Source organism: Gracilinanus agilis, chromosome 1 (assembly GCF_016433145.1).
Source record: "Gracilinanus agilis isolate LMUSP501 chromosome 1, AgileGrace, whole genome shotgun sequence".
NCBI classification, from domain to species: Eukaryota; Metazoa; Chordata; class Mammalia; order Didelphimorphia; family Didelphidae; genus Gracilinanus; species Gracilinanus agilis.
In genome coordinates, this window is record NC_058130.1 from 734,570,969 (window position 1) to 734,588,126 (window position 17,158).

At 40.8% G+C, this 17,158-nt stretch overlaps 1 protein-coding gene across 1 annotated transcript in view; it reads right to left on the reverse strand.

Annotated features, from left to right (window-relative positions):
- Positions 1–209: 209 nt before the first annotated feature.
- Positions 210–17,158, reverse strand: part of THEG (theg spermatid protein) — a 25,865-nt gene continuing 8,916 nt past the window's right edge. Inside the window, exons 3-7 of the mRNA XM_044658671.1 lie at positions 15,728–15,789; positions 14,991–15,060; positions 13,626–13,743; positions 6,875–7,031; positions 210–448 (exon numbers count right to left, since the gene is read on the reverse strand). Coding sequence (XP_044514606.1) covers positions 210–448; positions 6,875–7,031; positions 13,626–13,743; positions 14,991–15,060; positions 15,728–15,789 — 646 coding nt within the window. The remainder of the gene's footprint in view (positions 449–6,874; positions 7,032–13,625; positions 13,744–14,990; positions 15,061–15,727; positions 15,790–17,158) is intronic.

Consider the following 17,158-nt stretch of genomic DNA (forward strand, 5'->3'; position numbering starts at 1 on the left):
GGCAATAAAACAAGAATCACTACTATACAAATTATACAACAATTATAATTATTCATATCGTTACTATTAGGTTCTATTCCCCTCCCGTTGGCCCCTCCTCATTCAAAATAGACTGCCCAGGGAAGGCCTATTGGAGTTATTTATTTACATGGAAGGAGAAGTTGGGTTGCTGCCACCAAGGAATATGAGAGGGGTGAAATATGAAACTCTCAGAATTTTCTGGTTACCCTTTTAGGGACAGCAAGCTCAAAGATTCGAGGAGATGGCTCTGCCTTCATCGCAGCCACTGAGATACAGTAGGGGTCGTGGCCCTCGTTGCAATCTATCCTTTCTCTGGGCTTGGCTAAGTAGAGGATCCGGCTGGTGGGGACAGCATTTTTGGTCTCCTCTGAGATGATCCAGGAGGGGGGCTTGTCATAGACATAGTCGGTTGAAGTAACTTTGGGCACTGCAAAGGCAGACAAGAAAGAGAATTGGGTTAGGTTTGGGCAGAACCATGGGCTAGACTCAAGGAGGAAGGAGATAGATAGATGCCTAAAGGTTCTGGTAATTCCAAAGTGCAGTTTGACTTTGGTGTTCACCTAGCTCCACTTCTGACACATAAACTTTTAAAAATTTATTTTATTTTATTTTTGCATTTTAAATTTTTATTATTTTTAAAATATTTTTCCATCTTTACATGATTCATTTCTTCCCATCTCCCCTCCCAGAGCTGACAAGCAATTCCACTGGGTTGTACACTTGATACCTATTTCCATATTATTTATTTTTTCAATAGAGCAACCTTTTAAAACCAAAACCCCAACTCATATACTCATATAAACAAGTTATGTGATAAGTCATGTGTTTTTCTTCTGCATTTCTACTCCCATAGTTCTTTCTCTGGATGTGAATAACGTTCTTTCTCATAAGTTCCTCAGAAATGTCCTAGATCATTTATATTGCTACTGGTTGTAAAGTTCATTACAATGGATAGTTCCACAATATTTCACTTTCTGTGTACAGTGTTTTCTTGGTTCTGCTCATTTCATTCTTCATCAGTTCAAGGGGGTTCTTCCAGTTCATATAGAAATCCTCCAGTTCATCATTCCTTACAACAAAATAATATTCCATCACCATCATATGCCACAATTTGTTCAGTCATTCCCCAATTGAGGGACACTTCCTCATTTTCCAAAATTTTTTTAAACTCTTATCTTCCCTCTTAGAATCAATACTATGTATTGGTTCCAAGGCAGAATAATGGTCAGGGCTAGGCAATGTGGGTTAAGTGACTTGCCCAGGGTCACACAGCCAAGAAGTGTCTGAGGTTAGATTTGAACCTAGGACCTCCCATCTCTCAATCCACTCAGCTGCCCAGCTGCCCCCATTTTCCAATTTTTTTGCCACCACAAAGAGTGTGGCTATGAACATTTTTGTACAAGCATTTTTCATTATTATTATCTCCTTGGGATACAAACCCAGTAGTGGTATTGCTGGACCAAAGGGCATACAATCTTTTAAAGCCCTTTGGGCATAATTCCAAATTGCCTTCCAAAATGGTTGGATTAATTCACAACTCCACCAGTAATGCATTAGTGTCCCAATTTTGCCATATCCTCTCCAACATTTATTATTTTCTTTTACTGTCTTATTGGCCAATCTGCTAGGTGTAAGGTGGTACTTCAGAATTGTTTTGATTTTTCATTTCTCTAATTAGGGGAGATTTAAAACACTTTTTCATGTGATTATTCTTAGTTTTGATTTCTTCATCTGAAAACTGCCTATTCATTGACACACAAATTTTTGGCAGCTAGGTGGTTCAATGGATAGAGAGCTGGACCTGGAGTCAAGATGTGGGTCCATATCCAGCCCCAGACACTTCCTTGCTGTGTGACCCTGGGCAATTCATTTAACCCTTGATTGCCTGAAAAAAGGATCCTCTTTTGGATAGCTCTTGTCCTTGGGGTCACAAAGAGTGAGACTTGAATGAACAACAACAACAATAGCCCAACCTCTCCATTTTTCAGATGTGGAAATTGATAAGAGGAGAGAACGAGGTGGGGGGGGGGGGGTTGACCGAAGTTCAGTTTTCTCAACTGTAAAATGGAAGGGTGAAACTAAATAACCTCCAAAGTCCTTTCCAACTCCAAATACTATGTATTCTAAAGTCTTATATATAATAAATAGCAAAGCAGCAACTCCAATCCAGATTGTCAGTCTTGAGATCTGAAGAGATGGGATTGATAAAGGAGAGTATTCCAGGAATGAGGGATAGCCTGTGCAAAGACATGGAGACAAGTGATGGAATGTTGTGAAGTATGAGGAACAGCAAGAAGGCAGGTGCCAACCTAGCCAGGTAGCACAGTGTAAGAGTGCCAGGCCTAAATTCTGGAGGATGTGTGTTCAAATCTGGCCTAGCCCTAGCCATTTTTTTTTGTCTAGGAATTGATACTAAGAAAGAAGATAAGCTTTTTTGTTTTTTAAAAGAAGAGGAAGGCAAATGTGGCTGGGCCAAAGAATCTTGATTAGGATTAGAAAAGTAGGTTAGAGCTAGACTGTGAAAGTATTTAAATGCTAATCAAAAGTTTATATTTGATCCCAAAAGTAACTTAACCCTGTGGGCCTCAGTTTTCTCATCTGTAAAATGAGCTGGAAAAGGAAATAGTTGTATTTTTACCAAAATTCCAAATGGGATCACAAAGAGTTGGACACAACTGAAACAACTGTATAACAACAACAGAAGCTATTTATTGAATTGGTGGTGAAATGGTCAGACTTGAATTTTAGTCAAATAATTTGGGTAACTGTATGAAGTATGGATTCCAGAGGGGACAGACTTGAGATGAGGAGACCAGTTGAGAGGCTACCATAATCACCCAGGCAGTAGGTGGTAAGGACTTGAACCAATATGGTGGCCATATGTATGTAGAAGAGGGAAGCATATGAGAGAGGAAGCCAAGATACAGAAACAAGATTTAGTAACTGATTGGACATATGTGGGGAAGGGAAGTAAGGCATCAAAGATGATACTGAGGTTTTGAACTTGGATGAATTTTTTTCCCCCGCTCTAGTTCATTTTCCATTTAGCCACTAAAGATCTTCCCATTGTGTAGATCTGACCATCTCACATCCCTATTTAATAAACTCCAACTACTCTTTATTACTTCCAGTATCAATAATAAAAACAATAGCTAAGGGGGTAGCAGTGGATTGAGAGCCAGGCTTAGAGAGGGGAGGTCCTAGTTTCAAATCTCAGACACTTCCTAGCTGTGTGACCCTGGGCAAGTCACTTCACTCTCATTGCTTAGCCCTCACCACTCTTCTGTCTTGGAACCAATACACAATATTGATTCTAAGAGAGAAGGTGAGGGTTTAAAAAAAAAAAACTAACATTTATGTAGCACTTATTGTGTGTCTGGCCCTGTGCTAAGCACTTTACAATTATATCTCATTTGGTCCTCATAACAATCCTGGAAGGAAGGTGCTATTATCTCATTTTACAGGTGATGAAACTAAGGCAGGCAGAGTTGAAGTAACTTCTGAAGCTGGATTTGAACTCAGGTCTTCCTGACTCAAACCATTCTGTTTGACTTTTAATGCTCTTTACAACCTGTCCTGCTCCTTCTTTACAGTTTTCTTACACCTATTTTGAACCTCATCCTCAGTACCTCTTCCTCCTCCCCCATGTACTGGTCTCCTTATGGTTCCTTTCACAGGACACTCCAGCTCTAGACTCTAGGCATTTTCACTGGCTGTCCCTCATGCCTGGAATATTCTCTCTCCTCATGTCTGCCTCCGATTTCCCTGGTTTCTTTCAATCTTCAGCTTGAAGATTACTGGCTCCCAATTCTAGTCCCAAGATTTCCCACCCTCTCATTCTCTCCTTTGCTCTGATCTCTGGTGAAGTCTCTCTATGACGTAAGGGTCCCCAGTGTAGCAATTCCGCTGTCCTCTATGAAGAATTTTTTCTAAACATTTTTACCAATCTATTCCATTTTTTTGATTGTCATTTTCCTTTCAATTTTATCCTTAAATGCTCTCTGAATTATCTGAATTAGTCTCTTCCCCTGCTTCTCATAAACTTTTATACTACTTCTCTTAGTGCATCCTCCTCCTTCGTAGGGCTTTAGAGATAAGCTTTTAAACTAGTGACTCCTAGACTTCCAATTTCTCAACTTGGTAAGCTGATCAAATGTTTTCTGGCTGAGGCCATTTTCTTGCTTCTTTTGGTCTCCTCATTGTTCACTCCTTCGAGGAGAATTTGCAAACCATCACTCCATTTAGTGGTAACTTTCTTCTGTCTTCTGTTTTCACTTATAGCAAGAATGTCCACACTGATACAAATCAGTCCCTTTATGTTCTATTCAATCTATAGTTGGATAAAGAGCTCATATTGAAAATCCCAACAACTATGTTAATGTTTAGAGGCAGTCCAAAAATTGCGTGATTCTTGGTATTTGATTACCCCTTTTCCTGCTTCTGCAGAGGTGGAAGAGGAAAGCACCAGACTGGAAGCTATTTTTTTTTTTTTTTTTTGTTTAGTGAGTTGCCCAAGCCAAAGAATTCACCACCAGGTGGCTAGTCTAGTGATAAAGGCTTGTTTTGTACAAAACTAGACTGGCTTTTGGAAAGCAGGCATAGTGTGACAGGGAATTCTTTGTTCTGTCTATTTTTAATCAATCTACTTAACCCATACTTAACTCATACTTAACCTCTATTTAACACTTTTTTAGTCATCCAGTAAGAGAATTCACAAGTCACTTACTTGGAGAGCTCCACCCTTTTAACCCAATCAATCAGAAACTTGTGAATCCTTTGATAAGAGTTGATACTTCCCGAGGGCAAGAAGTGGATCCCACAGACACTACCCCACTGGGCAGCGTTAGGCAGTTTGGAAACTGTGATTGGCCCCTGTGAAGAGAGGAAGGGACAAGAAGTGACCATAAAAAGTCCTGAACTTCTTCGGCTGTAGTTGTCTTCGGCCTGAATCTTCAGCTTGGAGGATCTTGGGCTGGGACTCTGGCTTGGAGCTATGACTTGGACCTTGACTTCCACTTGGGACCTTGGATCTTGGACTGTTTCTTGGGTGAGTAGCACCAGAGAGATATTTAGTGTGATAAGCTAGATATCTTTTCTACCCTCTTTTTGTATTTCTCTACTTTCACTCTTTCCACCTTTTTATAATTAAAAGCTATTAAAATCATTTTGACTTGAGCTATAATACTTTAAATCAATAACCACCACATTAGAATTCTCACATATTTAGTCAAACCCTTAATTTAATTCCTTACAATAGTCTGTTATGGGAACCATAGCCAAAACATTTTTGGCAATTAAGAGGATAGCTGAATAAATTATTATTTGTGAATATCATGGAATAATATTATGCCATACAAAATGAGGAAAATAGGTTCAGAGAAACCTGGGAAGACTTACATGAACTGATACAGAATAAAGTGAGCAGAATCAGGAGAACAATTCATGCAATAATCACAACAATGTAAAGATAAACAACTTTGAAAAACTTAAGAACTCTGATCAATGCAATAATCGATCATTATTTCAGAGGACTTATGATGAAACTTCCTGCCTACTTCTTAATAAAGGAGTGATGAACTCAAGGTACAAAAATGAGACATAAGTCTTTGGACATGGACATGGTGGAAATTTGTTTTGCTTGACTGTGCATCTGATAAAGGGGGTTTATTGTTCCCTTTTTTTCCCCTCATGAAATTGGGGGAAGTCCACATCCAGAGAAATAACTGTGGAACCAGAAATGTATTAGAAAAATATATGCTTGATCATGTAGTGCAATAGGGATGTGATTAAGGTTTTGATGTTAAAGGATTGCTCTATTGCAAATATGAATAACATAGAAATATGTTTTGAACAATGATACATGTATAACCCAGTGGAACTGCTTGTTGGCTTTGGGAGGGGGGAGGGGAGAGCAGGGGTTGGGGGAATTATGAATCATGTAACCATGGAAAAATATTTTAAATAAAAATGAAAAATGAAAAAATATATAATATATATAAAATAAAAAAATAAAAAGAAATAAAAAAATTGGGGAGGGTGACAGGGAGAGAAAATAATAATATACATAATAACAATAAATAATAATTATAAAATGAAAAACAAAATAATTTAAGGAAGGAAGGGGGGAAATGGGCTCTTCCCATTATGGTAGATCCTGCCAAAGCTTATGCTTGACTGGTATACCTTTGAGAGTTACCCTATGACATGATGAGGCTTTTTCAATAGGACTTTCTGGGCCTATTTACAAGAAGAATAGCAATAATATAATGACTTCCATTTTTATATATTTTTTAAGTATTACATAACAATATAGCATATATTATTAGTGGCAGCTTGGTACAGTAGATAGAGCACTAGGCCTGGAGCCAGGAAGATCTGAGTTTAAATTTGGCCTTAGACACTTACTAGCTGGGCAAGTTACTTAACCTTTTGGCCTCAGTTTCTTCATCTGTAAAATGAACTGGAGAAGGAAATGGTACACTACTCCAGTATCTTTGCCCAGAAAACCTGAATGGGGTCATGAAGAATCAGACATGACTGAAAATGACTGAACTACAGTAACAATGATGCCAACAGAATGCTATTATGAAGGAAAGAATTAATTCCTAATGGTGGAGTTTGGGGCACTGTGAGTTCAGTGGGGAGGGTTGGCATGGAGGAGGCAGGGAGTATCTTGGGGAGTTCTCTGGTCCTCTGTTAGCACTTCCCACTGGGAAGGCTGGTGGATGGTGGGGGGTGTCTAGCTTTCTCCATGTCTCTCTCCAGGTCTCAACTTCTTCTCTACCCTGGAATTAGAGGGGATGGGAAGCAGAATTGCTAGTCATTGGAAGCATTCCCAGTGCAGGCAACCTACTAGCTAAGTGGTAGATCCTGGTAAGATCTGGAGGGTGCTGCTTAGCCTTGTTTATGAAGAACAATTCAGAAGATGTCAGGGTTTTGGTCTTGGGGGCTGCCAGCTCCAGGGTACGAGGTCTGGGTTCGGCCATTCGTGCTGCCTTTGACACCTGGATCTAGAGAAGGGAGGGAGGAAGGAGGAAAGCAAATATGTAGTGTGGGGAAGGGGCTGGCATGTTATCATTCCTTCCTCCCCCCACTCACTAATCGCCCTAATGTACAGCTCTGGAATCATTCGTGTCAGTCAGAAAGCAAACATTCTGCACTTACTGTGGGCCAGGCACTGTGCTAAGTATTCAAGATACAAAGAAAGTCCAAAGAACAGTCCCCTGTCCTCAAGGATCTCCCATTTTAATAGAGGAGACAACCTGCAAAGAACTGTGTACAAATAAGATAGAGAGAGGATAAACTAGGGGCAGTTTCAGAGGAAAGTCACTAAATTTAAGGAAGTCAAGGAAAGACTTCTTGCAAAAGATGAGTCTTTAGCTGAGACTAGAAGGAAGCCAGCCAGGCCAGCCAGGAGGCAGAGAGAGAGAGTTTCCTATTTAGAATTAGGTTTCAGGGGCAGCAAGGTATCTCAGTAGATTCAGAGACAGGAGGTCCTGGGTTCAAAGCTAACCTCAGATACTTCCTAGCTATGTGACCCTGGGCAAGTCACTTAACCCCTGATGCCTAGCCCTTATTGCTCTTCTAGTTTAGAACCAATACACAGTATTGATTCTAAGATGGAAAGTAAGGGTTAAAAAAAAAAAAAAGAATTAGGTTTCACCTAACTAGGATGGTGTAAGCAAGGGACCTGTCTGCAAGTCCAGAGAAGGATACAGTGACCTCTGATCTTGGGAATCTCGAGTATAAATTTATCCTGGTTCTGCCACCTCCTCTCCATATTACCTTGAATTAGTTAAGCTCGGGACCTCTGCCTGTTTGAATTTCAGACAGCTCTAACCATTGGGGAATTTTTTTTCTTTGACCCACCCCCATCTAAATCAACTTCTTTCCAAAATGCCTCTCATTGTTGCTGGTTTTGCTCTCTGGGACCAAGCAGTAAAAGTCTAAAAAAAACAACCAAACAAACCCAAAAGGGGGAATATTTTCCACATGACTGCCCTTCAGATGCTTGAAGATGCTTGAAGCCATTCTGCTGCTCCTAAGTCTTCTGTTTTCCAGGCTAACCTTTCTCAGTTGCTTCAACCAATCCCATAATCTGGAGACTCTTTCCTATCATCCTGCGTACTATTTCTTTGGAAATTCTCCAGCCTGTTGATGTCCTGGCTAAAATGTTGGGCCAGAATGGGACAGATTATTTCAGATGTTAGGACTAGGGACAGAGTAAAGAAGGACGGTGGCCTTCTTGTTACTGGAGGTGATGCCTCTTAGACTAACTTTTCTTTAGCTCTTTTGGCTGCCATACCATACTGTTGATTTATCTTGATCTTGTATTGCACCGTGGGTGTTTGCAAGGAAAGTCACGTCAAGTAAGGTCAAGCCAACAAGCATTTATTAAGTGCCTACAATGTTCTAGGCACTGTACTAAGCCTAAGGGATAGCCCCCAACACCCCAAAAACCCCACCTCAGTCCTTGCTCCCCAAATCTTCTGTCTACCCATGTTTTCCCCCTCCCTACTTGATCACCTGAAATTAATTAGTTTTTAATTCAAAAGTATGACTTTATACTTGTGTCTATTAAATTTCATTTTACTGGATTTAGCCCAATGTTCTTATTTGTAGAGAGCTATTTATATCCTGAATCTTATTGCCTGAGGAAGTTGGACTAGATGACCTCTAAAGTTCCTTCCAATTATTATTATTTTTTTGTTTGTTTTTTAAACCCTTAACTTTTGTGTATTGGCTCATAGGTGGAAGAGTGGTAAGGGTGGGTCCTTCCAATTCTAATAATAATTCTAATAATAATAGCTAACATTTATATAGTATTTATTATGTGCCAGGCACTGTACTGAGCATTTTACAAATATTATATCATTTGTTCCTTATAACTGCTCTAGAAAGGAGGTGTTAGTATTCTCCATTTTACAGTTGTTCAAACTGAGGCAAACAAAAATTAAGTGATTTGTCTATGGTTACACAGCTAGGAAGTGGCTAAGGCCAGATTTGAACTCAGGTCTCACTGGCTCCAGGTTCAGTTACTATTCACTTTCCCATCTAGACACTGTAACTCTCTTAGTCTAACTTCTTAGATAATAGCTCTCTCTTCTAGCTTAATGTTATCTACGCATTTGATAAGCATGATGTTCATTGTGAAGATGGGATTAACTCTACCTTGCTCATTTTTCAATTTAATCACCAGAATCATATACACCCCACTTACACTTGAGTGGGGGAGGTGTGTAACCCATGAGTGTGAAAGTGGGTGACGAATTAGAATCAACTGACTGCCTTTTGGACAGTCCTAAGTAAAGCTTTGGTTGTAATTGGTACACGTAAAATGGGAGGAAGGCACAGGAAGTGACAAAAGGAATGGTCTTTATAAATTGCAAGAACTTCCTGGGATACTCTCTCTTTCACCTTGAACTGGACCCTGGAGGATCTCTGGCTGAGGACCATGGACTGCTTTCTTTTCTAACTTCCACATGGGTGAGTGAAAAAGACTGACTCCTTCCTGGATTTTCTGAAGGGACTATCCTCAGGAGAGGCCTCCCCTCTTGGGAGAGGCTTTGTGGCTGAAGCCCTTGCTTTATACATCATTGGGCCTTTGGCTCAAGGCTGAGGCCCCTCTGGCTGAGGACTAATTAGCCCTGCCTGGGTTGAGCCAGGGGCTGGAACAAAATACTTAGCGTATTAGGTTAGATATCTTGCCCTCTCCTCTTGCTGATTTTCTTACTTTCACTCTCCCTATTTGTAAATAAACTACCATAAAAGTCATTCTGACTTGAGTCTTTCATTTGGAATTAAATTCTTAATTCCTGGCAACCCTACTCTCTGATTAATTTAGTCCAACCTTTTATTTTTATCCCTTACACCATGCTTTCATTCAATCAGTGATAAAAATGTTGAACAACATAGGGGCCCAAAGCAGCCTGGTATACCTTCTTCTAAGCTATCTTTGAACCATTAAGAACAACAGTGGGCTTAGCCATTTGAGGAGTTCTACATGCATACATCTCTGTGTATGCTCTACTTCTCTCCATCTTTCCCCCCTATATAATAATGAGAGCCTTGGTCAAATATTCTCCTAAAATTAAAGTTGTTCTATATGTAGTCTTCCCATAATCTATGAGTCTAGACTAATCTAACAAGTCCCATTCTTGATAAAATCTTTGTGGTTCTTTAGGATGGCTGTTTCCTTTTTTTGTTTTTCAGTCATGTCTTACTCTTTGTGACCCTATTTGAGGTTTTCTTGGCAAAGATATAGGAGCGGTTTGCCATTTCCTTATAGATGTAGAAACTGAGGCAAACAGAGTTAAGTCACTTTTCCAGGGTTTGAGACTGGATTTGAACCTGTGAAAGTAAGTCTTTCTGACTCCAAGCTCAGTGCTCTATCCTCAGCATCATCTACTTGCCCTTGGTTGCTTTTCTAACTGTTCACTTTAAAGGTATGTATAATCTGGGGTATTTTGTATGTATACAGAAGGAGATTCTGCATTGGTGGAGAGAATGCCAGCACTAGGCCATGTATCTGCATGAAGGCCAAAATCTGTGTGAGAGCTTTGTAGAGGAGATGTTTAACATCAGCCCTTTGGGATGGAGAGAAAGACCCCATGTGGTCCCTGAGTGTCTTTGGCACTAACAATGACAGATGGACTTTGGAAGTTGCAAGCATGTAGACTAAGCTGGTTCTTCCATAAGTCTCTGCTTTCTACTTTTCTTCCCTAAAGACTGGGGTTATTTCCCCTTGGGTGAGTTCTGGATCTCTGTTGGTTGAGCTGAGATTTCATTTCATTCCATACATTGTGATAGCAAAGAAGATGTTTTTAGGTCAGGTTTTCATTCATTCTTGGATATTTTCTGACATTTTCTCATCTGTATAACTTCAGTTTCTGTTAGCTATTTGCCTTGATAAATGAATTTGCTTACTATTGACTATTTATGATGGTCTTTTATGTACATTCCCACCACTTGGTGGGAACGGTTATGCTCCAAACATAGCCAATGCCAATTTAAAAGCACTGTTTAAAGCCAAGGTATAGCCAATGCTATTTAAAGGTAACTGTTAGGGCAAGCAGCTTTTTGTTTAGAACCTATTGACCCCCCAGACCAGCAAGATTTAGGGAAAGCAGATAGATATGTCTAATCCAATATCAACTTTGAGACTAGAAGAAAGAGTACCCAGCCTGGTGGTACTCTGAGGCTTGCCCATCCTTCCAATATCAACTGTCATACTGGTTTTTCTGCTTTTTTAGGGCATGGTCTGGAGTTCAGATAATGCCTCCCATGAGCCACATCTTGAAAACCCATGTGGACAAACATATCTTACAGGGAAACATGCTTTAGAAATACACTCTCAGACTTCACTAAGAATTGAAGCCTAGATTACTGGTATATTATTTGCAGACCCTGTTCTCTTCCTTATTTTGAAAATCAAAACTCAAATTGTCTTCATGTCTGTGGCTCTTCTTTTCTCTTCTTTTTCCCAGACTTACTTCCTGATGGCATCTAAAAATCCACATCATTACTGCTTGAAAATCAAGCAGCTACCTCCCTCCCTAAAAGATTCAGTTCTCCCTTCTTTAGGAAAAGTTTCTTATCTTTTTCTTGGACATAAGCAGCCCTCCTTTCTTTTCTCCCTTGTGTCATTTTCATGACCTAAAAACATCTTGTTTGCTGTCACAATGAAGCTATTCATATATAGCAGTGGTTCCCAAACTTTTTTGGCCTACTGCCCACTTTCCAGAAAAAAATATTACTTAGCCCCATGGAAATTAATTTAAAAAAATTTTAATAGCAATTAATAGGAAAGCTAAATAAACCTGTGGCCATCACCGCTCCCCTGGATCGCTGTAGCACCCACCAGGGGGTGGTGGTGCCCACTTTGGGAATCACTGATATATAGGGTTAAAACTCTCCTAAGAATTTTAAGACACTCTCTTCCTTCTCTTTCTTTCATTTTCTCCCTTTTTCCTTTGTCCCTCTCTCCTCTCTGTCTCTGTGTTTTCTTCCCCTCTCTTCTGCCTCTGTTCTCTCTCTCCCCTTTTTCTTTCTATATATGTTTATGTATAGTTATATATGTAATACACACACATACACACACATATATATACACATATATGTATATGTATATGCACACACATACACACACTTAAAAAAAAGACATCTAGAAAGCAGAGGGGCATTTCTTTGGCTCCTTTTCCTTCTCTTCAGCTAGGGACATTAGCCCTCATTTTGAGTTTAAATACCAATCCCCTGGTTGTATCAGAAATATAAATATTTCACATTTTACAGTTCTCTGCAAAAGGATCTATGCTTTCTAAACTTGCTGGTAGTGAGATCTCCCATGTTTTGTTGTTCTTGGGAGTAGCTCCCCTAGAGAACTTTTCACTTTGTGATAATTAGATTAAATCTATCCTGCTCATCTTTAGATTTAATCACCAAAGGTGAAAACATCTCCACTTAACTGACAAGTTGGGAGGTCTGTGACCCACATGTGCTAGAGTGAGTGACAAATCAGAATTTACTGACTGCCTCCTGGGCAGTCCTAAGAAAAGCATCTGTTGTGATTGGACATGTACACTAAGAGGAAGGCACAGGAAGTGACACAAAAGAAGCCCCTTTAAAAGAGAGTTCAGTGAGCTCAGCATCTCTTCTGGTTCGTGTCTTGGATCTGAAGGAACTCTTCTTGTTCTGGACCTGGGACCCTGAGACCTTGGTGAGACTGTTCTTAAATCTTTCCTTTGGAATTCCATGTGGTAAGTATAAAGACTGAATCTTCCTGAACTTCTCTTAAGGAACTTCCCTTTCAAAGAGACTCTGTGACTGAAGCTTTTGCTTGATTTGCCTCCAGGGCCCTTGAGGCCTCCATTTATCTGACTTTCCAGCCTTCTCCCTAAGCTGAGAGTTAATTAGATCTGTATGGGTTAAACTAGGGGATCAGAGCAAATTACCTAGTGTGTTAGGTTACTTATCCTATCTTATCCTTGCTCTAATTTTCTTATTTTCTCTCTCTCTTGTCATTTATAAATAAACTTCCATAAAAGTCATTTTGACTTGAAGTTATTCTTTAATTGGGGATTGATAATTATTCAATTCTCTGGTAACCAAACCTTTTAATATTCACCCAACCAAAACCCCTTTTCACCCCTTACAGCTTGGTAATTCCTTGGCCTTCTCCTCTCAGAACTCACAGAGCATGTATTTTTCTAACAAATTTATTATGAAACAGTTTGTATTATAATCAATCCTTTGTGTTTATGTCCTGTCCCCCTGCTAAAGTGGGAGCTCCATGAGGGAAGGGACTGTGTCTTGCCTAAATTTTCTATCTTCCCTCTCCAGTCATCAGGGCCCAGAACAGATCTCTGCACATAGTAGGTAATTATAAAGGATTGTCATTTGTTGACTTAGTGAATGAGCCTCAGCCATCATTCAGAGTAAAAGAAAAGCCTGGAAATCTAGCTTACAACCCCCCCCCCCCCAGAAAGTTCTAGTATCCTTCCTCCAACTAATAAAGAGAATGATATTTGGGTGTAATGATTGGGGATGAAAGGAGAAGATCACCCCAGAAAGACCCAATATGAAGAGAGCAGTGGGGAGACACATACCTTGGTAGGGTCAACAACCCAGATGTTGCTTCTCAACTTTGGATGTGCAAGTACCTTCAGACGAGGTGTAGCCTTGGCCTCCAGTGATGCCCGTGAAATGGGCCAAATAGGTGTAGACCTGAGATAGAGAGGATTGGGCTCCAGGGGACAACACAATAGAGTGTTCTCCTGCTCCTGATGGTCTTCTTTCTCCATGGGACAAAGCCTGTGTGAGATTTGCCTTCCCTCCCCTTCATTCTCCCCAGTATGGTCAGCTCCCCATTATCCACAAGTGGCTTGGTGTAGGGACCAAGTATTCCTCTTGAAGGGGCTATTGGATGGAGCTGGGAGGGAGCATTGAGGCTGAGAACAGTACATGCATCCTATTATACCCTGCTGAAAAAATGGCAGTCCTTTTCTGATGCCTTGGGCCTATGGGTAAGCAGGGGTTGATAGTTTCTGGGTGGTTAGTGATGTTTCCAAAAGATTTTACCAAGAGGGTGCCAAGAAGAAGAATTGGGACCTCTGGTTTCTCACTTCCCCTCTGATATAGTGACTGGACAGCCTAGGCTGAAACCATCCTCATTGACTCACAGGGTGCCAAAGGCAGGAAGAGGATGAGTCTATTTCCCTCTCCGGGTCCTGCGGTACTAAACTGATCCTACAACAACTATAGGATTCCCTGACAAAGACTCAGACCACAGAAAGGGCAGCCAAGTGATACAGTGGATAGAGCTCCAGGCCTGGAGTCAGGAGCTCCTGGGTTCAAATTTGGCCTCAGATACTTCCTAGCTATGTGACCTGGGCAAGTCACTTAACTCCATTTACCTAACCCTTGGCCTTCTGTCTTAAAATGGATATTATTCTAGACAGAAGGTAAAGGTCCTTCATACCACACAGAATGCCAAAGTTGGGAAGGTCCTTGAAAGATAAAATGTCAGAGCTGTAAGAGCCTTTAGAACAGAGAATGTCTGAGCAGAGAGGTGCCTTAGAACCCAGAATGCCAGAACTAGGATAGTTATTAGAACACAAAACATCAGAGCTTAGAATGTTGGGACTGGGAAGGTCTTCAGAACAGAGTCAGAGCTGGAGAAACCCTTGAGATTTCTATTCTATAAGGAATGGTTATACTAGATACTCTGCTTACAGAATTACAGAAATAGCACTTCCCAGTTTTACTATCCTATGAGCCTAGTCAATAGGACCGAGAATGTCAGAGCTCAAAGGGACCTTAGAAGCCATTTAGTCCAACCCTTTGATTTTTTCCAGCTTTGCCTAGGATCCCAGATGAAGCCTGGAGAAGCAGTGATGGGGGGCTGGGGACAGGGGTGAGCAGTCCACCTCTGCCTTCTGTGGCCGATATTACCCCCCTTTCGACCCTCTTACCTGCATTCATTGTAGTAGGTTGAATAGAATCGTTTGGGTCTAGAGAGTTCTTCTAGTCTTGGCGTCACAACTACAATTGAATTTTTTAAAAACACAGCCCAGGAATTACTCCTATATCCATCAGACAAATAGGGAATGATAGCTCCTGAATGGCCCCTTGCCTTGCACAATAGGCATCTTCCTGAAAAAGCTGCGTTTAAGTTGAATTCAATTTCAAATACAGGATGGAAATGTAGAACCACAGAACTGTGAGGGGCCTTAGAATCCAGAGCCCAGAATGTCAGAACTTGGATAGACCCTCCAACATAGAATTTCAGACCTCAGTCAGCCCTTAGAACAGGCAATGCTGGAACTCATTGGGCCCTTATCAGGTCTGAAAGGGACTTTGGAACATGGAATAGAGGATGTCAGAACTTGGAAATACATCAGAACCCAGATAAGACATCGTCAGAGTCAGAAGGGATCAACTCTCTCATCTTACAGGTGGAGATATTGTAAATGAGAGGGGAAGAGGGCATGTAGCCCACAAATGGCAGGTATTAAGATATCGTACCCCCTCTCCCCACTGGGAAACATTTACTTACACATTTGGGAGATCATCAGGCCTTTCCTGGATCCACTTGGCTGCCCAATGGGCAGGGGTAGGAAGAAAGACACCAAATGTCTAGATGGAGGGAAGGAGACTTCCCTATGGACAATGGGAAAGGAATCTGGGCATAAATTATAATTTGACTTACTAGGACAAGTCACACTGAGGGTAGTGTCTTCGGGTATCTTATCTGTCCAATACACTGAAGGCCTGGAAGACACCAAGAAGTTTCATGGGTTTATAAGATTCGTAGATGAAAACAACCTCAGATAGAATCTAGCTATGACCCTCCCATTTTATATATGAGGCAACTCAAGCTCAGATGTCTCAGTGGCCCCTTCCTCTGTCCTAGCAACATGGCCATTAAAAAAAAAAATAACCCTTACCTTCTGTCTTAGAATCAATACCAAGTTTTGGTTCCAAGACAGAAGAAAGGTAAAGGCTGGGCAATTGGTTTTAAGTGACTTGCCCAGGGTCACATAACAAGGAGGCCAAATTTGAACTGAGGACCTCCCATCTCTAGGTCTGGCTAGCTATCCACTGAACCAACCTAGCTGCCCCTCAATTCCCCCATTTTATAAATGAGGCTAATGGAGGTTAGAAGTGGTGGAGGAGTGGAATTGTGTGTTGGCTCTGGGAGTAGGGAGGGAAAAAATATGAATCATGTAACCATGGAAAATTTTTTCATAATTAATCAATAAAATAAAAATAAGCTTAAAAAAAGTAGTGGAGGGACCAGGCCACACAGTGACAAAGACCTGAGCTGGAATTTTTCTTACTCCAATTCCAGACGTGGAATTCTAATTCCAATTCTTTTTTTTTTAATTGACAATTTTTTTGTTTTGTTTTTTTTTATTAGACATTTATTAATATTTGTTTTTAACCTGTTTACATACTTTATGCCCCTACTTTCCCCTTCCCCCCCCGCTATCCCCCCACCCATTGCCAACGCACATTTCCGCTGGTTGTAACATGTGTCCTTGTTCAGGGTCTATTTCCCATTCATGTCCGCCTCAGCCCATGCATTCAAGCAATTGTTTATCTTATATGTTTCCTCTCCTGCAGTCCTTCCTCTGAATGTGGGTAGCATCTTTACCATAAATCCCTCAGAGCTGTCTTGTGTCATTGCATTGTTGCTGGTACAGGAGCCCATTACATTTGATTTTACCACAGTATATCAGTCTCTGTGTACAATGTTCTTCTGGCTCTGCTCCTTTCACTCTGCATCAGTTCCTGGAGGTCTTTCCAGTTCACATGGAATTCCTCCAGTTTATTATTCCTTTTAGCACAATAGTATTCCATCACCCGCATATACCACAGTTTGTTCAGCCATTCCCCAATTGAAGGACATCCCCTCATTTTCCATTTTTTTGTCACTACAAAACGCACAGCTATAAATATTTTCGTACAAGTCTGTTTATCTATGATCTCTTTGGGGTACAAACCCAGCAATGGTATGGCTGGATCAAAGGGCAGGCATTCTTTTATAGCCCTTTGAGCATGATTCCAAATTGCCAGCCAGAATGGCTGGATCAGTTCACAGCTCCACCAGCAATGCATTAATGTCCCAATTTTGCCA